Genomic DNA, 26,475 nt, shown 5'->3' with positions numbered 1-26,475 from the left:
TGTGTTGTCTCATACAATTTTTTTCCCTACCCCGAGGTCTCCTCCACAATTATAATTCCATATACAGCTTGATTCCGTGTTATGGTTTGGGGGGTTTAGTTGGGTTTATTTATTTATTTAAAACACCTAAACCAGAAGCAAAATCCAGGACCGTATTTGAAAGGTCCCTCCTCCTGCCTTTCTCAAAAAGCGTTAAATAAGTTCAGGAGCCGGTCTGGGGGAGGATTTTGGTTTTTTCTTCGATCCATAAACTATTTCAGGAGTGGGAGGGGGGGAGGTGATGATGTTTTGCCTGGAATGGTTGTTTCTGTATTTTAGATTTCATGCTCTCCCGACGCTGATTTCGTCCCCAAACTCCTAATCCCTTTTGACATAGTAAATGACCGTGGAGATGGCTGCTTGGAGAAACAAAGACCGGAGTCGTCAGGAGGCTGATTAGCCTTGGAAGCAGCGGATAATGTTTTGAGAGAGATATATGTATGACCGACAGTGGGAAAAAGAGTCTCTGAAAAAAGTGTTCAGCCTTCTAAGTTTCACCGATTTGCTTGCTGCAATTGAGCATTTAAAAAAAAATCCTCTGTAGAATTGTTTAATCTTCTGTCATTTATTAGGCGTTAAATCGGTGAATTGGCTAGAAACAGACTAAAAATTATTCAGTCTTCTGGAAAATAGATATAAAATTGTTTTGGTTTTTTTTCCTCCCCCAAATGATTGCGGAACATGATCCATAGTTTTTACTGTTTGCAGACATCAGTATTGACTAGCTGTTCAGCTTAGCTGTAATCAGAGTGAAGTGAAAGGATTTACTTTATTTTAATCAAGCAAAACAACTTCTAAAATTTAGGAAATTTAAAATTAACCCTTGTATATTAAAAAATTCTGCATGGCTTGAATTAATATTAAGTGTTATGAACCCTGTCACTCCTCAGTGAATAATTCTGCAGCCACCTTTGCCATTAATTAGAAGACCCAGTTCCAGACAAAACTGCTCACCTTCTTCGATAGTAATTTAAATTTCTGGCTTTTTTTATAGTATCATCACCAGGGCAAAGCCATTGGTTTGTCTGCAGTTTAATTGTTGCTCTTTGTCTTGGAGACTTAGCTTTACTGGAATGGATCTGAGCAAAGAGTCTGTTTTCATCTGTGCACAAGAAAAATTAAAAAATAACAGACTGGGTTAGATGTGCCTGAAATGCTGCCCACAGATGAAATCTCAGAAATACATTGTTTGAAAGAAGTTCATTTGCTTGCGTCTTAAATTTTCATGTGAGCCTTTTTTATTATTATTATTTTTTAAACAATTAAAAAGAGAAAAATGTGGGAGGGCGTGCTGAGAGGCAGGAGGGCTTTGGCCCTCCCGGGTCAAGTTTTATTGCCAAAGATATAGCTGCTTACGTACATGGCAAGCATCAAAGAGAGCTGGGACTGTGGCTTTGGAGTACTGGTGTAATACTGGAATTAGGAGAAAGCCAAAAGAAAGAGCAGCCCAGGGAGTTTGGGTAGGAGTCACGGGTGAAGGAAAGGGTTCGAGTCTGGATTTGAGAGTGCTCTTGAGTTTGGATGGGTTTGTGATGGTCAAGGTACCAAAAGCATTATTTGTTTTTTTTATTCTGACACCCTGCCGTCTTGCTTTTCTCCTCCCAGGCAGGCTCTGTCTGGGTCAGGCATGCACCACCCATCCCACAAACACAGACTGTCTGTCCTCCTGGCTCCTCTTGGATAGGGAAGCCAGGGAACCTGTGACACATGTTTCTTAAGGCCCTGAGGGACCTGATAAAAATCTGCTGTGCATTCAGAGCACCACTAATAATTGCTCAGAAATAAAGACTTTTGCTGGGCTAACCAGTTGCGGCTGTAAGGTCACCCCATCCTGCACCAGAGAAAACTCTGGACATCCTCAAAACGGCTTCTTTTAACTATTGTCAAATACCAATTGATTTACTTTTAAACATCAGCCCCTGCTTTTTCTCTCCTAAAATTTATACAGACAGGGTTCACGGTTAACTCTTGGTGCTGCCTGTGTGTTGGCTGTGCCACTAGAGGGTATCTTCGAACCACCATCACTGCGAGGGGACCTTCGGCCAAGCATCACCAGCACCGTCGCGCTGCTTGCTGGCTGTCCCTGTTCCTCGGGTGTGTTCATGATTGGGCATCAGCAGATGAGCTGTTCCACGGCCAAAAAAAATGTTAACAATTCAGGGTTGCATCGGTTGCTCGGTGCTGACAGACCATGCACGCAGCTTGGGGGTGCAGGTTTGGCTTGTGCTCCAACTGGCTTTGGGTGATCCCACACTTCAGCTGAGGTACTAGCAGCTCCCATGGTATCATGACTTTGGCGGGGGGCAGGGGGAAATGATGATTTTAGTGGTTTTCCTTTGGTTAGAAATTAAAGAGGTCATCATTACTTCAAAGCTCAGTAAGAAAAAGACCCTCTGCCACGTGCATTTGCTTCGAAACTGCTGCTTTAGTCCTTTGTGAAGGAGGTGGTTTCTATTTAAAACCTCTGTGGGTTTCACCAAACAGAATTTTGTCGACTGTAAAGTCATCAGCAAAAACTGTGCTATTTTGTCTTCTGTAATAATCTCCCTGAGGACAAAATGTATATGGCAATCATGTCGTTTGAGGAAAAAAATAAAATTCCTCTTTCGAGTTTGAAAGAATTAAAAGAAAATAAGATCCTTTTCGCGTAGGTTTCCATGTCTGTGTGCAGAGACTGGCAGGCAGGAACATTGCAGGAGGCTGTTAGGTTACTGCAGCAATTAATTGGCAGAAAATTAAAGCTAGAAGCTTTTTTTTTTGTACTACTTGGGGTCTGAATGCCTTGGCCAGACCTGTGATGTGCCCAGCATCCCTGCATGCAGGGGCCCTGCTCATCGGTGGCAATGGAAACCACTTGATGGCTTTGACCAATGCTGGAAGTATCTCATTGCATGGTAGATGTTAATACTCAATTAAAAAAAAACTCTGCAGAGGGCAAAATGGCATGAGCTCAGATCGGTGTTGGGGCTAATACAAATTGCTGACTCTAGAAGGTGTCTTGTGTCTGTTTAACATCGTTGTAGCAAGAGATGTGAATTTTTATGGGTGCCTTGATAGCGCGTGAGCAGTCTCAGCACTAAACAGACTTTTCTGTGCTCTTTCTGTTTTACGGAGCATCATATAACAGCTGTACTCAATAAAAGTGAAGCTCTTGTGTATGCAAACATATTTACAGGTTCATGCTTTGGATGTGCGTAACTTCAATTCATGTTTTAGAAAGTTAACCTTGCCAGTAGCTGTTCCTAGGATGGGGAAACAGGGAAATACTGTCGTCTTCAGTACCAGCAAGGGACGGCATCAGTCAGGTTGCCCTAGGGATACATCCAAGATTCAGTGGCTACATTTATAATAGAAAAATAACATAATTTGGAAATCATTACTGTACATAAAGGGCAACTCTATATACATAAAAGCATATCCTTGCTTTTCCACCGTTTCCTGCAGTTATCAGTGCCCAATCAATAAAAGTCAAAACAACTTTCAAGACCATGCATGTGGGTACCCTGGGGTGAACTGAAGGTACAAGAAGTTGTTCATCCAAGAGCACTTGCGACAGGGTTTCTCAGTCAGAAAAAACTGTGGGTGTCTGCGTCGTGTTTGTTAAGAAGCTCTGTTGCTTTGACTTTTTTCCTTGCTGTGATCTCAGTTCTGCCATGTTTGTGCTGGAGCTGTTAGACAAAGAAGCAACTACTCACTCTGTGCTCAACTTGCCAGTTTTTGCTTTGTTGGCATCTTGATGTGGGGAAATAGGGTGTTTGCAGCCTCATGTAGTTTTTGAACAGAAATTGAGTAGATTGAAGAGGGAAGCCAGAGGGAAGAGGCCTTTTGCTGAGAAACTGGAGTAACAGACCTCTTGTTTCATTTAAATAACAGCTTTAACAGACAATAGTTTATGGATGCGAAGCAATTCAGTCCATTTTTTTTAGTGAACAAATTGTCAGAGGATGGGAAACTGGAGTTCAGATTGCTGTATTTGGGTGGGATATTTGCATATTAAACCTTTTTGCCCCATGTGACATGCCCAGTCTTTCATTATGGTAAATGAGAAGTGCAGAAAGGAAAAAATAAACAGCTTTGCAGATTCTGCAAAGGATAAAGGAGATATTTAGAAGGAGAACGTGGAGACAAGTGTCCCAAACCAAGGTTTATATGTAAATTTATATGTCTTTTGGTATGTAAAGCAAGATATGATCACAAACAGAAAACACAACGTACAGCAACTTATTTCCCTGGTCAAGACTTGAGGCTGTTGATGAAGGAATTAATAGACCTCACTGAAAAAACATAAGATTGACTTTAAAACTTTACTGTGGTAGGGCAAGGTGATCTGCCAGCCAGTCTCACACCTTGTAAGAAAACAGGAGATGGGCTTCGCTACTGTGGAATAATAGTGCAAGGTTTTATAACGGGTCTGTTCGAGATGGTTTAAGTGTTTCTGTATTTGTTCAAGAGCTAAAATAACATGTCTGCGATTGTTAAATTTTTGTTGCAGGACGGTAGTAATGCCCATTGCCAATGAATTTGCCCCAGATGTTGTGCTGGTGTCATCTGGTTTTGATGCAGTAGAAGGCCATCCCACACCCCTTGGAGGATATAATCTATCAGCAAAATGTAAGTTGTGCATTTACAAGAGCAAAGATCCAAAACTGGTGTCAACGGCTGCTGTCCTATGGACTAGTGTACAGGTTTTATTTTTTGAGGTCTATCTTCAGATCTTTCATTTAAATGGCACACTTTTCAGCCTTTGTCTTTGCATTTTTGTGTGTTTTGTCACTGCACTGTATATATTTTGGTCTGGCCAAAGCCTTCTTTTTCTTGAAACCTTGCATGTTTCAATTTTGAGTGCAAATAAATTATGGAAGGAAGTTACCAATTCATTTGTAGTCATATCTCTGTGGAAGACAGCTGCTGAATAAGAGAGTTATGCTTATTTTAATGCAAAATTTTAGAAAGAGGCAATACCAGATATAAACAGCATACCTTGCTCTGAATGCTAGTAGAAGTTTCTTTCTTCTTCTAGCATACCTAATTAAAAATTCAAGCTGAATATTTTTGTTCTCTACCTTTGAAGCAATTATACAGTCCCCCAAGAATGTCCCTTTTGCTTTGGATCCGGGATGTTTTGTATTGCACAGGAGATGCACTGCAGTTTCCCCACCTCCCCTGGTTATGCTGGGTTTATCTGGCACCGTTTCATTCCAGTCAATTGAGAAGACAGTTTTTCTTGCAAAAGGATTTTATTATTATTTTTTAAGAGTTTGTTTCAGCCAGGAAACTTATTCTTTACCGTGAACTTCAGAACCTCATAAGGTAGCTGAACCTATAAACTTTATATAAGAATAAAGTGAAATAGATTTACAAGAGGCAAGTTATTTAATATATCCAGAAACACTTCGTAACGAGAAGGTCTTGTTTACCTTCTTGTTGAATTTCCCATGCTCTGCTACTCTCGCAAAACGATTATGGGCTCATCCATGAATCTGTTTATCTGGCTGTTAATTTGCCAATTTGCAAAGACGCTCATGGGGTCACTGCAAAACAAAAAGCAGGGAGCATGGATGGAGGGTTGAAATGCCCTGTATTTTCTTTTGCTTAGGTTTTTTTTTTTTTGAGGGAGAGGGTTGCTTTGAAGGATACATTTTTTTAAAATCCTCGCAGCTTGGATCTGTTTTGTTTAAAGGGTAGAAATGTATTGTGTGTCATATGATCAAAGTCCCGGGTGCCCCAGGAATTTTTATAGCATATTATATATGGGAAGAAACGTCTGTTAAGAACTAGATGTCAAATATCTCTGGGGCACTGCAATGCTGCTATCGCAACTGAAAGCACCGGCAGCAATTTTACTGATTTCCCCTTGCCCACCTCCCTCCCCCTGTGCCTCCCTGATGGCCGCTCTGACTTTGCATCTTCCAACGCAGGGCAAAAAGCCACATCCTTCCACCGTCTTTCCTTCCCTCCAAAGGAGATATTTGCTGCTATATATAATTCAGGGCACTGAGGGGTGGTAGGGAGGATGGCGGTGCCTGGGATAAACTCCAGCGAAGCGCTCGTGGGGGTGATCTGGATCTGTCCCATGGTGCACATGGCTGAGCCAGTCCAGCAGGGAACCATGGCTGGAATTCTGCAGCAAGCGTATTAAAATCCAACCTGGCTTATATTATGTATTGAGTCCTTTCAGATCCCTTGTGGTTTTTTAATATGATGTAATTCCTTTCTATAATTCTTTGATCCTTTGCCAGGAGCCTGATTCCAGCCACAACCTTTGCCCTTCTCCTGCATTTCCTCTTTTCCCTTGTTACAGGCTTTGGGTACCTGACGAAGCAGCTGATGGGCCTGGCTGGGGGTCGTGTTGTCCTGGCCCTTGAAGGAGGCCATGACCTGACGGCCATTTGCGATGCCTCGGAAGCGTGTGTTTCTGCTTTGCTGGGAAATGAGGTACAGAGACAGGCAAAACCAGGGGCTGCAACGTCTACCCCCTCATCTTGCAGAGTTATCCCATCATGGGGCTGAATCTGGGCTTCTTATCCTGCAAAATGGTCAATCTGCCAAATTTTTGTCATTGTTTTGAGTCCTTGTGACATGTGTTTAAAAACTACCTGTGTTTCGCAATCCATATTATAAGGGCCGAAATAGCTAAGAACTGCATTTGGGTTTGTTCTTTATCCAGATAGTTTGCTTTTTGCTCTTTGGCAAGCAGCCAATTAGTTTAATTTCTTCCTGAAATCATTGACCAAGCCTTCCCTTCTCTTTGCAGACCACCTCTCTAGTACTACAGGCTGTACCTGCTGCGTTGGGCAGCTTGCTTCACATTGTTTTCAGTTGTATATTTTTCCCCCCCTTGACATTTTATTTTCTACCTCCTTCCAAATTGCTGTGTCACAGAAACTGGCTGGAAAGGCCAGGGTGTTTGATTCCAAGATAAGAGCAAGGAAGAGAATTACACCTAGGAAATCTAGTTTCTGGCTTCCAGGGAGGTCAGGATATTTTCCCGCAGAGGCAGATACTTTAGCTTTTCTGCCTTTTTTTCCCTCCCCTCTTATAGTGTCAGTAGGATTAAGGAAGAAGTTATTCAGATTCCCTGTGCCCATCATCAGTATCTGCTGTAGCTGTCACTGAATAGGCAGCTCACACCCACGTTTCTTCCAGTGTAGTTGATAACTGAAAAGTTCAGAGTGGCGCCACTTGACATGTCTTTGGGCTCAGGGAGTGCAGGGTCATGTACTGCAGAAATATGGCAGCAAGGAAATACCAAAATCAATTATGGGCAGCAAAATCTCAGACTGTGGATCTTGTGCATCTGCTGTGTCGGTACCTTGGCATACACTTCTGCTCAAGAAGGGTATTTCTCTATAGTTTGTGGGCTTTTGAGTATGAGCAACTGCTTTGTTTGTGCCAAGCCTCCTTCTGGTTCATTCGTCTTTTCTGGACACCTTTTCTCCACGTGCAGGATGACCACAGTCCAAGTAATTGAGTCTTGGATGGGCACAGTAGACTGCAGAAGTGCCTTGAATTGATTTTCCACCTCACTTAGAGAAGTAGGTGCTCGCTTAGCCTGCAGCCCCGGCCATGGTCCCCATGCAGTATCTGCTGTGGGTGTCCTGGTATAGCAGGGCCTCTGGAGCTGTTCAAAACAATCACTGAAGATCAATAGCATTAATTAAAAAAATAGCACAGCATGATTCCTTAGGCTACATATAGCTAAAAATTTCAGCTTCGGGCAGAGCAACCACGCCAATTTGAAGTTGGGGGTGGCTTTGAAACCTCAGGCAGCATTAATGGCTTGGCTAGTGTGTTTGAATTCTTTTAGGCTGCCTCTTTAAATAAGAGATTGCTCTCACTACCTTGTGGAAATGAGCAAATATTGAAAGGCTAGAGTAACGGGACATGAGGAGGCTCCTGAGATGACCTGTGGTAGAGCAGACTTCTGAAAGTAGTGGTCTCTTCCACAAAGCAAGAAGTCTACCTGCCTGTCAGATGGTGAAGGAAGGAGAGTCCTCCTGAAGCTTTCACCTGCCATGGAGAGCACAACTAGCGTATCTCATCACCACCCTTTGCTGAAGAACTCCTTGGTACAGGAGGTGAGGGAGGACATGTGGTCAACATCTGAAGGTGCAGCACCACAGAGACGAAAAGCCAAGCAGAATTTCAGTTCTGGGCCTGCCTCCAGTGAGACCTGACTTCTGGGGATGGTCCCATGAGCAGACTCGCTCTGACTCCAGTTCAGTGACCATCAGCCTTCCTCAGGTCTGAGTATTTGGAGTATGGAGCTTGGGTCTGCGTGGAGGTGCATATCACCTGTGTTTGCTGACTTTTCCAGCCTTTTGTCGAAGTGCTCTGTCTTGCCATATGCCCATGAAGGATGACAGTGCCTGGGGAAACCTCACTAACCAGTCCAAGAGATAAAACAGCTGGGGTTTATCAAAAGCATCTGCTTCAATCATCCAGCATCCCATCTCTAAGTGTCCAGACAGCATCCGCTCCTCGTGCTTGGCCAGGCAGTTCTGATAAGACTCTCAGCATGAGTAACTGATCCAGCATGCCAGTCTGTGCTCAGCCCTCGGGACAGCCGAAAACCCAGGAGCCAGCTGCTACATCAGCATGAAAGCAATGGACTTTTTTATTGCAGCCACCTATCTTTCTTAAGCTGACAGCTGATGGCCCTGTTCTCACCACCAACAATTCCTCCAGCTCCATTCACCTTTGGGCACGGTCAGCACTAATGGCAGGATGCACTTTGAAGGGGAGACAGAAGAAATGATGCGTGAAGGATGTCATTCCTCTTGCTTAACATGCTCCTACGATGCAGGCGGGTGACTGCAATGTGGCGTGAGGCTCTGTGTGCAATAAATAAGCACTTGATCCAAGCCACGAACATGTTTGGAAGTGCGAGACCTTGGGGAGATTTTAGCACTCACGATAGCTTGGATGTTGTCAGCTGCCTAAGTCATTTCATTTAGCAGAGTGAATATTGATCCTTAAAGGTAAAAAAAAAATTCACTTTTTTAGATCACTGAATCAGGACAGCTCTAAGACACTTCAAAATACTTAAAGATGGACCTGTTCTCACTTTTCCTAGGTGGGCTATAAGGCTGCACAGATATCTCGATAATGTTCTCTGACTTACCCGCACATCAAAAAGCAGGAAACACTAGTTTTATCAAGGACTTATAAAATCTTTTTAATGCAAGGAAGTTGGAGGGAACTGCTGTTGCTTTGTCCCATGGCCCTTTGATGAAGTTTGATATACAGCGTGTTAGACGATTTTGCATGCGTGCTCATAGCCAGCTGCAGGCAGCGACGGGCTGCGGGGAGGTTTGCTGGCTGAAGAGTGGTGCCAGAGCTAAATGGGGAAATGGTAGGAAATGAGGGGAATGGTGCCAGTCCCCAAAGCGTCTGCATTCGCCAGCAGACATCAAAACTCCCGCTTCAGAAAAAGCGTTATGCAGAGGCATGAGCCGGCTTGTTCCCAACTGTCCAGGAAATTAAAACAGAGCTTTAGCTTTGCAGCAGATTATTTTAATGCAAAATGAGTTAGTGCCAGGTGAGGTTGCTTGAAAATGTACATACATTGCTTTAGTTGCAAATTTAGTTGTGCAAAACTAACACAACTTCAGTTGAAAAATCAAAGGCAGGTGTAATGCAGGGAAGATGTGATGATGATAATTTAGACCAGTAATCCACCATTCCTCTCCCGGTACTTAAAGCAGCCTCTGACAGCAGCGCTGGAGGGCAGGGGAGGAAGCAACCTTGCAGAGCTGCTCAGTCCATCACGGGCATCACCAGCCTGTACCCTTCAAACCAACTTCTGCCCCATGGCAAATGCTGCTTGTGAACTAACTGTCTGTTCCCAGAAAGCAATGCTGCTAATTAAGCACTGGAGTATCAGTAGCATTCACTGCCCCAGGCTAGGACCCATGCTAGCACCGTGCCTGAAGCAGGGTGCAGAGCTCCTGTGCAGCAGGAGCTGCAAACAGTGGGGGGAGAGATGGGAGGCACGTACTGGGATATGTGGTCCTGGAGCTCAGCAGGACTTGCAGTGCTGCCTGTTGCTGCTACAAATGCTTTGTCATTTTTCATGCAGAAGTGGTGGAGGTGTGTCCGGTGTCAGACTTCGGACATCCTGAATAAACAAGAAGGTGATAATAAACAGTTGCTTTAAAACCTTTGCCTGATGCCCAGAAGTATTTCCTTCTTTTTCCGGGGACGCAATGGGTGAGGCCATTGTCTGTGAGTGTTATTTCAGGAGGAGGAACATGCAATGGAAACTATTCACACATATGGCTGGACTGCCTGATGTTGTGTGCTTTATATCAATATCAACCAAGAGGCATTAGAAAACTCTTACTTTTTTGTTTTTTAGTTTTGTCCAGGAACTGCTTTTGACTTCACTTAATGTCATAGAGAAGCCAGTTTGGGCCAGAATTATTTTTAGAGTGGAGAATTTATAAAAAGTGCAATCTGTAATTATTAAATCTGGAACAGAGCAATTTCTAGTCCTCATGAAGTACCTATCAAATGGCTGCCATGTGGTCACAAGAGCAGATCTCTTGGCTGGAACTTCTCCTGGCTTTGAACAGAAGTTACAGTTAAACTTTGCCATAGTTGGTTTTGGTTTTTTGGTGTTTTTTGTTTGTTTGTTTGTTAATTAAACTATTAAACTGTGGCTGCTTCTTTGCTGACGAATATCCCTGGATGGGCTTTGACCAGCATTTTCAGACATAGCTAACAGCTGTGAACATCTCTTCTTTTGGGTACCCAACTTGGGAGGTCTGTGACGACCTCACGTTCTTTGTGGAGAACCTAGGGAGGTGGGCCAGGGAGACAGAAAAAAAGATGGACTTTGGAGAGCATCAGCTCTGCTGAAAGTTGTATCTTGACTATTTAGTTGGTTGTGAGATGTCTTGAGCTTGTGTGAGTCTAATCCAAGCCACTGACCATGTACGTGAGCCAAGTAGAGCTGCTCTGCTGAGGCATCCTTACCTATAAAGCAGATGCCCCTGTTGTGCCAGAGGAAACCAGTATTCTCCCGTGTCATCTGTTGAAAGCAAATAACTCCGTCTCCTTCCCTTGGAAGACCTTGTTATAATTTTGCATTTTTAAAATTTTAATTATTTTCCTTTTTTTTTTTTAACAAATTGGAAGATCTGTGCTGTAGATCTGTCTCCTTTCCTGGGGAGGTGTGCTGGTGCCACAGAGGGAGGCAGCCCTAACTCCTGCCTGCTGTCAGAGCCCCATGAATGTATCTTAGGGTCTTTGCTGGCTCTTCAGGAAAAAAGGCCAACAAACTAATAATAACTGTAGGTTGGTTTTGAGCCCAAGTTTCTTTCCCAGTGGGAATCGAATCAAGCATCGTAGCTACAACAATAAAAGGTTTAATAACTTCATAAAGGGCAAAGGGGCTGATTTTAGCTTTTCAGTCATCTCAAGGTGAGAGGAGTAACCCAATCAAGTAACCTACCAACGCAAACTGAAAGGGCACCTCTGTCCTGGGCGGTAGGAGAGCTTGCATCTGAAAATAAGCAATATTTGTGTGCAACTAGTTTGGACATTAGTTTTGTATATAGCAAGTCACAGGTCTGCAGAAGGTTTTTGCTCCTGAGTGCCCAGGAACAGTTCTATTTTTTTTTATTTAAAACAGCTGTGCTGATCCAAGCATGGTCTCAGTGGTCTACACTACAGCTTATAGCCAGCACTGCTCAGTCAGCAGAGGTGTGTGCTCCCTGACTGATACAGCTGGGGTCCCCGGGACCTCTAACAGAGATGTAGCTCCAGTGGCAAAACCACTTCCTTCCCAGAACAGCTTCTTTTACACCCACGGTCTGTCTATCCTGGTGGCAGTGCAGGTTTGCTGGTGGGAACTGCATCCAAACCAGCACTTGGCCATTACAGTCCTGCAAGGCAACTCCATCAGCATCATACTGCTCATATGGATTTCATATACAAGCTTTTAGGGGTAGTTCCACACCACAGAACTTTGCTCCAGTGTAACTGGAGATAGAGGAATAACTGGAGAAGGGCTTAGAGGAGCTTCTTTAGAGTGGCATTTCCTGATTCATAGCTCTGTAGCAAGATGAAGATACTCTTATTGTCCCATGTTCCTTGTTAAGTAAATTGTTCTTAGTGCTTTCATATTTTATGGTTGTTCACAGGTGGTAACAAAGGCAGCACAGCCATTGGGAGGGTGGGACGTATGTTAGAGCAAACCAGTAATTGCCTATGTGCCATTTGCATTTACAGCATGAAAGCAGCCAAGCCCAGAAAGATACCTGCTTGTAATGTGCATTTACATTGAATGTTTCTGGGAGGCTTCTGTGTCATCTTTCAACTTAAAATCTCAATACCAGCAGCGTGTTCTTATTGTCGCTTTTTTATCTAAAGAGCAAGTAAAAGAAGCCACCATCAAAAAGCCTAAATTATGAGCTTTACTGGTAACTTCAAGGCAATTTTTTTTTCAAAGATTAGCATACAGATCTAATGCTGCTCTGCCCTGGCAAGACTAGCCCCACAGCTGGTAAGAGGTATCAGTGGTTACTGAAGGTAGAGTTACACTCAGTGTGGCTTTAAAGCAGTATTTTGCTGTTTCCCTATAGAAAATTAGGCTGTTTACTTTTCAGGTACAGATTTATTTTCAGTAAAGAGTTAATAAATGCATTGAATTAGGTATTTAGAAGAATTAAAAAGCCACCCCTTTTATTTCTTTAAAGGAAAACTAGAAGTGTGGCTGTTACCGTATTTTTAAGTGCCTATTATTTGCATATTGTTTTGTTTTAACAGTGAAAACTTTGCAAAAAGTTAGATCTGAGCAATAGTTTAAAAAGATCCTTTGTAAAAGCAGCCAACATCACTTGTCTTATTTTTCTGGTCTGTGTAATAGTGCCTCTTCAGAGCTTACATCAATGGCTGCGGGCAGGCAGCCCAGGAGCTGCGTGGCTGCTGAGCCTTGTGGAGCTGCAGCATGTTGTATGTGGAGGAGCATCAGGCTGGAGGAGGTGCTGAGTATCACCAGAGCACTTAGAGAGTCTGTGTGTTATGGACATTTAACTAAAGGCAGATAGTAAGAATTAGGGGAGCAGGGTGGAGGCTTGATATGGCAGAGCCACTTGCTAAATTGCACTTGAATCCTGGTCTTTAACTTGAGATAACATTTCTTCGGTGTTCCTGTCTTTCCAGCTTGACCCTCTTCCAGAAAAGGTTTTCCAGCAGAGAGCAAATGCTAATGCAGTGCATTCAATGGAGAAAGTAATCGAGATACACAGTGAGTATAGCGCCACTCACTCAGTTGCTTCCCTGTTGGATTGCCCTGTGGGATACCCATTTGGCTTCTCCATCATCCTGGCAACTCCATGTTCCCTCATCCTAGTTTACGGGGTGGTCACTGCACAGTGAACTGGATTTGTGCAGCCACAAGCTGGTCTTACTGTGCGTGCAGTAGTGGATTGAGTGATGCATGAGGAATGGTCCATTCAGGGAAATGCTTTGGTGCTTGAGGAGAGATTAGTATTAAAACCTTTAAAATCTCTGTAAAGGACAGTCTGTGCTGCACTTAGAGTGTGCTTTTATCTCTTCAAAAGCAATTCAAGTATCTCCGATTAACATAAATCTTGTTGGGTGTTGTGGCATCCATTAATTAAGAATGGATAGGGATGAAAGTTGCTGATATTGTAGGTTTATGTAGCTGGGGAGGTTAAAATCATTGTGGTAGAAGCTTTCCTGGGGACATTTTTGGGAAATGGAGTGAAAGAGCTTTAGTAACATGTGAATCCCACTGCTAGGTCTTGACATCTTCCTTCTTCAAACATTTGCAGTCTAAAACTGAAGGGTGAAATTATAGGGTGAAAATGGAGCTTAGAAGACACCGAAGCATTTTTTTTTCCCCTGAAAAATGCCCAGTGACTTTAGAAATTTGCATTCCATTTCCAGAAGCTGCCCTGAAGAGTGAGTGGTCAGCAGCGATATGACACCTCAGCAGCACCATAAGCCAGCCACTGATTTTTTTTTTTCCCCCCTTAAAATGAGCACAGCAAATTAAAAGGGTCTCTAAGAAAGACCCTCAGGTATGCTGCCCAACACAGGAGAAGCAAAGTTGTTTGAAAACAAGTTCCACCTCCCCATCTTCTGGCTTCACTATACAGGTTCTTGCTTTCAAGGTTTTTGCTGTGGCTTCTTGGGTAACAGCAAATTTGGTGTGTACTGCCTGGGGGCCAAGAGAACATCTTTTGTTTTCTCCTTCTGAAGCCTTCTCTGTGCTCTTCCCACTGAAAAAGGGTGGCAAACTGCCAATATACGAAATAAATACAACTTAGACTTCTTTAGTCTTAGGCAAATTGGCCACAAAAAGAACATGGCAGTTAGCAACTGAATGTGGATGTCCAGTCCAAATCTGGACTGCATCCTTACCTCTCGTATTTTTCCTTAGGTCTAAAAGTTTCTGAGAGTTTTGAAGTGAAAAAGGAAATGTCATTATTTTTTGAGCACCTAAGTGCCCCCTTTCATTGAGGCAGAGGGATGCTGTATGCCTCTGTGCAGCTTGGATCCTCACCTCCAGCACCCCTGTGCATTTGTCCTTTTAAAAATCTGGTGTCTGCCTCCCACCTTTCTTCCCTAGCCAAAGGAGAAGAGTGTCTTTCATTGTCAGACAGTGATTCAGCCCCGGTGACATCCTAGGTGTCCTTAAGGTATACACAGGTGCATGTTACTACTCTCAATACCTTTTGGATTTAAAATCTAGCTCTTCAAGGCACAGTGGTATTGCAGCTCTATCTATTACTGTAGCATGGCATATAGCTCTCAGGGGTCTCTCTGGTCTCATCTCCCAAGCCAGGGCTCCCTTGACACACATTCCCAGGAACGTGCTTCCACCTGCAGCTTTCTCTGCAGCCCTGGGACCTCAGGATGGTCCCTGAAGTGAGAGGGCGTGTGGATCAAGGTTGCATGTTGCGTAGGCATGATGTGTCTTCCCCGGGCAAGTCTCAGCCATCTGTTGAGCCTGGGAAAGCGGGAGCGCAGTGCTGGACCCGTTACGGTGCAGGTGCCCTAACTGCTTTGTCTCTCCCCAGGCAAGTATTGGCATTCACTCCAGCGTTACGCCTCCACAGTGGGGTACTCCCTGGTTGAGGCACAGAAGTGTGAGAACGAGGAGGCAGAGACGGTAACAGCCATGGCATCTCTGTCAGTGGGCGTGAAGCCAGCTGAGAAGAGGTGAGTTGCTTTCCTTCACATTTATCAACACATCTCTGAGTCCCAGGTATGATCACATCTCCTGCCTGGGAAGAAGGAGCTGTGGCGGGCAGCCTTCTGGGTTCATCCTCTCCTTCTAACCATTGCATACACATTCCTCACATCGCCTGCCCTCCATGGGTTCTCTAATGACCTCCTGAGCTGCAGGAGAACAGCAGTGCCCTGAACCCCGTGTGTGACCTTAGTATGGTGCACACTGTGCCTGACCCCTCTGCTCCAACCATGGTTTTGGACTGCGAGAGGAAATTGGTTTTGCTGCAAAAAACGTTCACATTACACAAGTGAAAAAAGATTGTCTAAAAAAACCTTTGCGGTGGCAAGTTTTAATTCCAGGTGAGCCAGGTGAGCACAACAGCCTGGGTGGGAAGGTGATGGGAATGTAAGGCGTGAGACTTAGCACCACAAATTGCCTAGCTCTGTCATGCTCAACCATCTTTCCTCTCTTCCCCCATTTCCCATTCTCCCTGGCTGTGAAATCGCTCAGACCCGATGATGAACCCATGGAAGAGGAACCTCCCCTGTAGCATTCACCTTCAAGCTGGAGTTCTCCTGTCTGTTCGTCTTCGTCTTGAAGCTCTGCTAAGAAGCTTTCTCTTGTTACTCCTGCGTCCTGTCATGGTTTTTTCCAGAATACAGAAGGACAACCAGGTGTAAAACAAAGCAACAGAAAAAAAATCTCTCCATAACTATTGCGTCTACAGTATATATTTGCTGAAAAATGACGGTGAAGAGCAGTAAAGGACTGACACACTGGGAACTCTTCCCCTGGTCCTCGCTGGGAACAGAAAGGGGAACGATGCCCGTGAAGTCTTTGGCAGAGTTGCCAAAAAAAAGTCAAAGATTCAACAACACGTATGAAAATAAAACAAACAAACCTTAACGTAAAACTGGTGCTTACATTTTGATTACCCACAATTCAGCAATCTCCGCTTGAACCACTCGACCCATCTTGTAGTTTCATTTCTTGGATTTTTTTAAATGGCTCTTGCCTGCCTGTGAGTCAACGACATTCTTGTCAAAACCAGAACAATGGGAGATGGTGTATTTTTAATGGGGAGGGACAGGGAAAGAGGGACTCGTCTTATGTCTAAAGGAAAGGGTAAGAGAAAGGGGGAAACAGTAGCCCAGATGGAGTCGGCTTTATTGTCTCCAAAGCCATCTGAAGATGAGTTTGTGCCTTTTTTTTTAATTGATGGATTTGGTGCAGCTGGATTTTCTGAAATTTGAGGAACAATGCCTTAAGAAAAAAAACACACACACACACAAAAAAAAAAAAAACAAACACAAAGAACACAGCAGTTCATGAATATTTTTCCTCTGATTGGGAAAGCCAAAAACTGCCATCAGGAAGGAAGACATTTTGGCTTGTGCTGGCATGATGGTGGGAAGCAGGCATCAGCTGAACAGAGCGTCTCCAAAAACTGTCTACAAGTTTGGATTTGTTTTGTTTTCTTTCATTGCTGTTTCAAAAAAAAAAAAAAAAAAAAGGAAAAAGGAAAAAATTAAGGTAGTTGCCAAGAAAGTGGCAAATACTGTTGGGTCTTTGAAATTCAACCATTTTTAAAAACAAATTTTCAAATGTTTTCTCTCTTCTACATTATCTAGTAATTGAACTTATCAATTTGGTTGTTGAAGCATGTATTAGACACAAATGCAGGTTTAAGACTGGAATGCTTTTTATTAAAAGCAGCTAGCATGAGATATTGCTTAAATTGTTAGGTATAAATATATATATGTGTATAATGTATATTCCAAATGTATTCCAAGCTTAGAAACCGGATTCCTATGAATTATTGATAAAACTATTTATGATGCATTTATAGAAAAATATATGTAATAAATGCATACTATAACAGTAGCCATTGGAAGCTCCCAGGGGACAGATTTGTGAATTGGAACGTAAAAGGTACTTTTGGAAAAGGATCCAGGTTGAAACTCGAGGACTTTCAGATGACAGGTTGGAAGGTTTTTCAGAAAGCCAACACGTTAGCCACTGGGCAACTACCCTAAACATTTGTATTTTAATTTAAGGTTTTTAGTTGTGATCCTTTTCTAACAAAAAGAAAAAAAAAAAGAGTTTTTTATAGCAAAGACTATGAATTTGCTGTTAATTTTTATATTGATATTTCACAAAACCCTCAAGAAGCCTTGTTTGTGTGACTCTGACATTTCTTTTCTATTTGGCAGGTTTCATTTCTGAACGGCAATCGCGTCTAAACCTTTTTTCCTCCCACTTTTCTGGCTTGTACATTATTTTCCTTTTTTTTTTTTTTTTTCTTAAGTCTTTTGTACAGTGAGCAGCTTTCTGCAGGCGTAAGGAACCATGGCAGATGTCAGAGTTTATTTTTCGGAAAGGGTGCATTTTATTGAGGAGGAGGGAACGTGATGGGCTCTTTGTATAATGATACCGCCAACTGTATATTTCCTCAGTTCTGCTATAGTAGCTATGTAAAGAAAATAAGGAGTTTTCTTACCTCCGACATAGTAGTATTCCAATGGGCGACGTCTTTGTCCTCCGAGCGGATCGTAGCGAGGATTGCAGGCGGCTGCAGCAGCTGCCCACCATTGGGAAGGCTTGTCAGAGACACTCGTTGGGTAGCTGGCATTTTTCTTTCCGCCGGACACGCAGACACGCATGCACACCTCCCCACGTGCTCTTTCTCTCTCCTTCTCTCTTTCTCTCCTCTTCTTCTTCCTGTTGCTGGTAGGGTTGGAGAACTTTTCCCGAAGGTATTTTTTCTCCCGAAGGTATTTTTTCTCCCGGAGGAGGTCGTTGCCTCACGCCAGCCGGACCTTCAGCCTTGGCTGTCGCCTCCTGCAGACGGCGGGTGGGAGAAGCAGCAAAGCCCTGCCACGAGGACTTTGAGCAGCTTAGAGGAGACTGGATCAACACGCGTGCCTTCTTACAGCAGTGTAGGATAGCACACACCCCTCGTCCGAACAACCAAGGGTGGCTTTTTTATTATTATTATTTTATTCTGTTACGATGACGACTGATGGGGTCGCTTCCAGTAACTTATTTTTTTCCAGTTCTCGAAGCGGCCATTTTCATTCCATTCAGGGCTCACTCGCAGGAGGAATTTGAAGCGTAATCATACATGTGAGCAAATGCAAGAGGCTTTTGTTATATTCTTCAGTTTATAATGCAGTTTAAAAACAGACACTACTGTATTTGAGTTTTGCAAACCCAAGTACCTGTTAAAATTACGAATGGCTTCGGTCGCGTAGGACCATCCTCAGCATATTCTAAAAATAATCTTCCCGTGTGAAAACACGATGTACCTGGAGATGTTGTGGTTTGGTTCTTTCAACCAACCACTTTGCTGCTGTGATCTAAAATTAATCTGGCTGCCGAATCTGGTGACTGACTAGATTTTCCTTTCGCCGTGTACACGCTGTGGGCAGTAACCACGTTTACACGATCATTTCTGTTGTCAGCTCTTCCCTGGCAGGTTTTTGTATTTCTCCTCTCAGTCATGGCAAAGCTTTTTATTTCATTTTTGTGTTCCTGAGAGCTGCCGGCTGGCCGTGCTGAGCCAGTTTCTTTTTAAAAATCAGAGGAACTTGTCAGGATGCCGCCTTCATTTCTTTCCATCATTTCCCTCAGCTCTTTGCCAGGGACGGAAAGATTTTTCCGGAGACGCCGGAGCTCATCTTCTCCAAACTCCTGGCAACATGGATTAATTTCGCAGCGGCGTCCACTCCCCAGGCGAGGTCGGAATGCTTTTTGGGGCCAGTGTAGGCACAGAGTGTGTGGGGGGGAAGCCCTCATTTTGAGGCTTGCCGAGGCTTTTTTCACCTTCTGAGCCGTTAGCTTCTTCATTTCAGATGACTTTGCCATAGGGTGGCTGCACTGGCAGGGCGGGAGCCCGGGATGCTCCTGCGTCCCAGCGCGGTGCTGCCAGGGCATCCTTCGTACCTGCTTGGAAAGAAAGCAGCATCTTTAAATCCTCTTTACAGAGAAGCGAGGCCCAGTTTGCAGTACACAAATAATCATTGGGGTTTTTTGTTGTTTTGTTGGTTTTGTTTGTTTTGTTTTGTTTTGTTTTTTTTTACTTTCAATACAAAACATTCCTTTTTTTATTAGTCACGGTCATGTATTCATTCCATTCTTCCTTTTGTAAACTTTTTGGGCCCACATCTTTTATGGGCATTGATATATATAAATATATATATAAATATATATGAATATATTTTTTTAAGTTTCCTACACCTTGAGGTTGCATGGTCTGTAAGGTTGGCATGTCTTTATATTGTATACAGATTTTGCACGCCAAACTTGGCAGCTTTGACAACGAAAAAAATGTGGTTTGGGGTTTTTTTGGGTTTTGTTTGTTTTTTTGGTTTGTTGGGTTTTTTTTGGTTTTTGGGGTTTTTTTCCTCTCGTGGCATTTGCGGAGACTAAAGGTTGGGACGTTGTTGTCACACACACACGCACGCACCCACGCACGCACCCACACAGCTACACACGAAGGAGAGTGGGAACATTTTTTGTGTCTTACTGAACTTAATAAGAAATTGTGCTTTTTATTGTTTAAAAAAAGTAAATAAAAAGGACTACTTAAACATTTCTCATTTTAAGAAGAAAAAAAAGGCGTTTATCTAGCACTTGTGACTTACCAATAATAGAGTTTATTGTATTTATGTGGAAACGGTGTTTTTAGGGAAACTACGCAGAACACACATAGTAAACTGCCTGTGTCGTCATTATTTTTTTGTTTCCTTTTAATTTGGGTTGGTATTTTATTTCGATTTCTCAGCTGGGTGGGGAGGTTGGATGCAACCCTTTGTCAACACACATACTCATTAATTCTAAGGAGATGAGTGACGAGGACTTTAAAGAGTTAACTCTTCTGCACAGCTGCGTTAACTTTTTTAAAATTACTTTTACATGATGTATTATTGCTAAGTTTCACTTTAAACAGTCGTGTACTGTGCAACACTGTGGTTTAAAACGAGACTTTACATCAAAAGGAAAACATGTTTCTTCATTGTCATGAAGTTGAGCTTGTTCTCAGCTCATCTTCACTTTGTCTTTGATATTGATGAAAAAGTATCCTATTGAAAGAAAATAAATTAACACTTTTCTGTGCTCCATAGTGGAGGCGCTATTTTCCAATTTATGAGGATGACAAACTTATATATATAATATATATATAAAAGTGGGGGGGTGGGGTTGAAACATTATTCACCCAAGAGCTTATTACAGATATGTAGTATCAAAAAGTTGTAACTATATTATATTCTACTTTATACCTATACATGCTCAGTATGACGTCACCATTGGTAGCAGCTACCGGTTTACGCTGTAATTTAGACACAATTTCACTCTTACTGTATGGACCCTACTTTAAGTGATGGTAGCATTCTTTGTGCTAAATTTTCTGATGGTCCTTTCTTTTACTTGGTGGAGTTGGAATATTTTTCTCCTTCTTGTTTTTCTTTGGGGTTTTTGTTTTGTTTTTTTTTTCTTCCTTCTCTTTTTTTTTTTTTTTTTTTTTGTACTGGCCAATGGTGTCTTTCTCTGACAGTACCGACTTCAATTTCAACTTTATTAGGAGTCCAGTATTTTGTACCACATTATGACAACTTGTTATTCTTGTGGTGTAAATAAAAAGAAAAAGTTAATTATAGTACCATCTTGGTTTCTGTTGCTGATCTTCTTTTCATCTGGTGCCTTTGGTGTGATGTCATATTTCATCTGCTTTAAACAAAACAGTTTCTTGGTGTCGTGGAAAGGGGTCTCGGTGCCAAGGCAGCTTTTTGGACAGAAGATAACCCTGCGTAGGTTGGGATGTCCATTGTAGGAGAATTGTTAGGGCTTCTGCCCACTTTCCCTGCTGCTCCAAGATGTGTGTTGATAAGTGCCTGCAGGTAGGGATTGTAGAATAAAAACGATAATCTCCCACTGAAACTGGATTTCTGGCGAGAAGACCATGAGAGCAGCTGAATTTCCCCCAAAAGCCATCACTAAGTGAAAACCAGGAATACCGACGGAGGGAAAAACTGACATTGTGTGTCTGGCTCTGTTCTGCCTCATGGCGTTTTCAGTGCTTTGCTTTGCTGTAGCCTGAGTGCTTTGAAGGCAGCTGGGTCTAGACCTACCTGCACTCAGTCCGGTTCAGTAGGGAGCGAGATGCAAGTCCCTGAGATCCTTGTTGCCATCCCATATGATGCCTGTATCTGCAGGGCTGTGATGTGTCCCCTCTCCAGCAGAGATCCTTCACCTCCAGGGTAAGTCCCATTTCCATGCCTGATGATCCAATTCTGCTCTGCCCAGTTGTGTGGGCTGCATGGGAGGCTTTCCCACAAAGCCGTGAGTCGTGCCTGTGCCCCACTGGAGCAGATCCTCCACACTTGCCCGCATTGTCTGTGGCTCAGGAGAGGTTCTCAGTGTTGCCCTCAAGCTCAGATGGATTAAGCAGATATGCCCTTTTTCTTCCATGGTCTCATTCAGACATGGTTTCCCTCTGTTTAGCCACTGTGTCATCCCTGGAGCCCACTGAACCATCTAAAATCAATGAGTGTCAACTGGAAGTGTCCTGTGATTACAAGGCAACCAGCAACGCTTCAGTTCTGCTGTCCTTTCACTGTCGTCTTCCTGGATGGAGAGGACAAGTCCTTGGGGCTCCCGTTTAAGCTAAGGCTCGCGTACCTCTACCGAGTCGACTTACCCATCGTGTGGGAACTGCTGCAGAGAAACCCTGGCATTAAGGGGAGCAAGCCTGATGCCATCTGCCCTGGAGAGCAGCCTTCAGCTTAGTGTCCCAGCCTGTGAGTAGTTTATGAAGCGGGGAAGAGGAGTCAAAAATAGTCTAGGGACCTGCTCATGGCTTCAGCATCTGTTATGCCATTGGCAAACCTAAGCAGTTAGCCAAGTTATCCCTTCTACCAGACTGGATGCTTGCTTCTTGCTTATGTCAAATGAGCCTTCCATGCTCAGGGATTGTCTTCATGGACATTGCATTAGCCCATCTGCTCGGCAGGGCAGCGTGAGAGCTGGGGAGTCTGCTGGGCTGTGTGGACTGAAGGGAGAAAATAGCAGGTTGATGTTTATGGTCTCTGCAGGGCACCTTGTGGAAGGTGTAGGGGAGAGCACACAGGAAAAACTTGTGATGTTGGGAGCATTGCTGCCACCGCGCGTGCTGGCTGCCATCCTTTGCATGCATGGGGAGCACCACCAAAGTACTCTGAGAGGCTCAGACCCCAGGGCAGGATGGCCAGAGTGAAGATGCAAACCCACAACGGGTCCATGGCACACAGGGACGAGGCTGGCTGGATGCATGTGCCTGAAAGAGGCGAAGTGGCTCATGGCCGAAGCTCACCCAAACTATTGTGCTTAAAGATGGCAAGTGGACCTGAACCGTGATACCATGCAAGGGCGACGCATGAGCCCTCATCCTGCCTGTGGCAGCAACAGTGGCACCACCTCGTGGGGCAGCAAGCATCGCCTGTTGCTCCAGCTGTAGCCTGGGAAGGTCTGGGCAGGCAGAGCTTGAGCCGGGGGAGTTCATCTGCGGGTGTGAAATCCTACCACTGGGCGATCCAGCCCAACTTTTACAGCCTCGAGGAAGAGAGTATGTTTTGGGGGGAGTGGGGGGTGCTTCAAGTATGATTCCAGTTTCTGTGCAGTGCATTTATCAGAGGCTACTAATCCTTTAAGAAGCCCCAGGTCTCGCTCTGCGAAGCCAGATGTGCACTTTGGGCTCTGATAAATATTCATTGCTGAGTGGTGGCTTTGAGACTGTACAAATTAGGATGATGGAGCAAGGCTGTTTAAAAGTGCTGGACTGGATGCTTTTGGAGGGCAGCCTGTGACAGGGCTTCCTTTCACATCCCCAGGACCTGCAGTATCTGATTATCCGTGTCTGCAACAATACTTTTTCCTTCTCCAAATCCACCAGTTAAAACATGGTTCATCCCCAGGCAGGCAGCTTGCTGGGGAGCAGGACCTGGTCCGTGAGTGTTGACGTGTCGGGCCTGCAAATGCATCTGCGATCTAGACTGCCTTAATCTCACCTGAAATGCTCTGAGCTCGCTGACCACCACAAACGTGGACGTAAACCTGACGCAACGCAGCAGGGAGGGTTAAACTCAATGGCATGACACCCACACTGGGGTCTCAGCATGAAACAATATATTTCAATAACTGCTGCTTTAGCCATGGAAATTTTCATAGGCAGAAATCTATTAATCCTAAAGACGGTAACATTGTGTGGCAATGAACGTGCCCCAGCCCCTTTGAGGTGGTTCCCTCCTAGCTCCTCCGGTGGGTGCCCATGGCTGGGTGTGAGGGGAGGATGCCCACCCAGGCACCAGGGTGAGTGCTGCTCTGCACCATTCCCAAGTCTCTTCCAAGGTTAGATGAGTTTTAATTTATTTTTTTAATATTTTAAAGGAGAAAGAGGCTGTTTCTCAGTCTGGGCAACAAGTCAAATCTTTGTGCTTTAAATGTAGCAATGGGAGCGTTGCAGGGGAAGGAGTAGGGTCCGGTATTAAATACACCACCTGAGTGTGCAGGGGGCAAGAGTAAAGGCTGTGCCAGCAAAACATCCTGCTTTTATGACAGGATTTGGATCTGTACTAAGCGGAAACTTTCTCCTAAGGCTGGTGCATGGTTGACCTCTTACGGGCTGCTCTGAAGATCACTGAGGGAGTTGGGAACTCATTTGTTCTCCCTGCCTGGATCTCACACGCAAAAATGTCAGTGTGATATGCAAAGCTGCCCTGGAGAGCCTTTTGCATTTCCTCAGGGAAGGCAGGAGTGGTTTTGCTGCCTGGGGGAAAGCAGGTAGCTGTAAGCACAAGGCTGCTGCTGCCTTCCCTGGGCTCCCCCCAGCTCCAGGCAGAGGTTCCGTCAGGTGAGCTGCGGCGCTCCCCTGGGGCTGTGCAACAGGGCTGGCTCCAAAGGCCGTTTTCTCTCTTGTGGTCCTTTTCCAAGAATCCTGGTGCTCTTTTCCAGGTAAATTTCAGCTTAGGGCTTTCTGCTGCAAAATCAACTGTTGCTGAGCAAGGAAGAATTATTAGCGAAACTCAGTAGAGTGGGAATTGAACTGCGCTTGGCATTAAGTAGCAATAAAGCTGCTGGAGAAAAACAGCCTGTGTCCTAAAAGGCAGGTACTCAGGGATGTTGGTGCCCTCCCAGCAAAGGGACTGGACCAGGTGCTCTGGGATGTTGCAAGGCAACTAGGAGCTGAGCTCGAATTCCCAGTGGAAAGAGGCAGTGAGGTATTTCACACTGTTTCCCCCAGAGCAAAATGTTGTGATACTTTATGAAAAGGTGCAATAGCATGGTTGCGTCTGGGAATTGAAGAGCTTTCTGCCTGAGTATGGGAGGAAAGGCTAAAGCCTGGCCGAGGGCAGCAGAAATCTGCTCCTGTGGGTCCGACTAATGTGATTTCCTCAACATTAAGGAAAAGAAACAATCTCACGTTGTATGTTGGTATAATTAAAATAATGCATAAGCGGGAGGGCATGAATTGCCATTCTCAAGAGTCTCATCCCCAGACAGGTGGTGTTGTAGCAAGGGGATGCTCTTCAGGCCACCCAGGTAAATAGTGGGAGGAAAACAGTTATAGATTTTTTTAAAAAAAGCAAACCCAAGCAGGACCAGCCAGCAGCACAGGTGGCTGGTGCTTGAAGCTGATGCTCTTTTGTCCTGCCTGCAGACAGGAGTGACCCATGCAGGATCTGTCTACAGCAAATCCAACTCCAAAGAACCATCATGTGTGAAAGAAACTTAAAACAAGAAAATAATTGAGATATTGACTGGTATTGGTCAGTCTGTTCTCAGACTGCTCCGTTTACCTGAAATCCTAAAAGCTGAGTCAAAGGGCTGTAGATGAGCTGTAGGAACACGAGAGGAAGCATTGAAGAATACTCAGAGCCCTGCAGTAAATCTACCAAGAGACGGAGATTTTTAAATGCCAGTAAGTGTTTGCTCCTAGGTGGAGCAAATGCAGGCGGTGTGCAGAAAGTTAGTTCAGAGACTCTGGAAAGCCTGGTGCAGGTCAGATGAGTATGCGGTGTGGACACAGAGCGTTGGGATGGAGCTATTATGAGTATGAATGAGACGGCAATTGCCCTCAAAGTCTGCCGTGGGGTTTGGCCGTAAAAATGAATGTGTTTGAAGATGCCTGATGCTAGGAGAACAGAGATAGGTTCAAAGTGAAAAGAAATGCCTTGCAGACCATGCCTGCAAACAAGACTCGGTCAAGTTGTCCCGTGACAGGCAACAGATAGATAGTCAATAACACTGGGCATTTTCCAAGGGAACCCAAAAGGCTGATGGTATCTGCTATGAACACTGGGATGTATTGGTGTCTGCAGGTCTTAATGAAGGTGTGAAAAACCTAATGTGAGTCCTAGATGTGCCTGGGGAGGGCAGGCTAAGCTCCCCAACCTGCAGGCAGTACAGCCGGTCCCCTATTCAGGGGCCTAGAGATGTTAAATCATGTTGTGCTGGGTTGACCTTGGCTGGCAGCTAAGCCCAGCTTGCTCCCCTGCAGTGGGACGGGAGAGAAGTGGAAGAGCAAAAGTGAGAAAACTTGTGGGTTAAGATAAAGAGAGTTTAATAAGTGAAAGGGCCAGGTGGGGTCAAGCTGCAAAGGCCTGGCTAAAAAGCATTGCAAAGCAGAAGGAGGAGGAAGGAAAAGCCAAGGGAAGGGATGGCAATCCACCCCTGAATGGAAAGGCACTCCTGCAGGGGCTGCTTGGGCAACAGCAATGGGGAACAAAGCTCTGCAGGTGCATGAAAACCAGGACTCCTTAGCAGGGTGGTGCAATGCTGTTCACAGGATAATAGAAGATATATTTTAATAATTGTGAAAAAGATTTAAAAACCAACTGTTAGGTTGTGGGGAAGTCACAGTCTGCCTTTTTTACAACATATCTTAGCAAAAACAGATCCTGCAGAGGATTGAGAATGTATTCATATTTCATGGCTGTGCAAATAAAGTGTCTCACAGGCTGTGCTAATGAAAGACATCAGCAGGGAAGAAGCAAATCTAGAACTAATTACACACTCTAAGAAAAAGGGATATTCTCTGTGTTTACTGAGAGGCTTATCAGGTTGGACCATGGGATTTCTGTGTGATTATAAGGATGTGGAAATCTGGGAAGCCACCTGGGAGGTGATTACACAAGGCTTGGGTTTGTTTCTTGAACACTGTGTCCATCCTCTTATGCTAACCAAACTTG

General features: G+C 44.3%; 1 protein-coding gene and 1 pseudogene across 8 annotated transcripts in view; both read left to right on the top strand.

Moving 5' to 3' along the window:
- Positions 1 to 20,912, top strand: part of HDAC4 (histone deacetylase 4) — a 266,018-nt gene extending 245,106 nt beyond the window's left edge. For 7 of the 8 annotated variants that reach the window (XM_064452203.1, XM_064452202.1, XM_064452205.1 and 4 more), the window contains 5 exons: positions 4,532 to 4,650; positions 6,341 to 6,474; positions 13,210 to 13,294; positions 15,096 to 15,237; positions 15,761 to 20,912. In XM_064452203.1, the coding sequence (XP_064308273.1) occupies positions 4,532 to 4,650; positions 6,341 to 6,474; positions 13,210 to 13,294; positions 15,096 to 15,237; positions 15,761 to 15,800 (520 nt within the window). In that variant the 3' untranslated portion in view covers positions 15,801 to 20,912. The other variant, XM_064452204.1, reaches the window with a different exon arrangement.
- On the top strand, positions 19,501 to 21,203 carry LOC104047996 (uncharacterized; annotated as a pseudogene).
- Positions 21,204 to 26,475: the final 5,272 nt, after the last annotated feature.

Source organism: Phalacrocorax carbo, chromosome 5 (assembly GCF_963921805.1).
Source record: "Phalacrocorax carbo chromosome 5, bPhaCar2.1, whole genome shotgun sequence".
Taxonomy (NCBI): Eukaryota; Metazoa; Chordata; class Aves; order Suliformes; family Phalacrocoracidae; genus Phalacrocorax; species Phalacrocorax carbo.
This window is presented reverse-complemented; position numbering and strand designations above follow the sequence as displayed.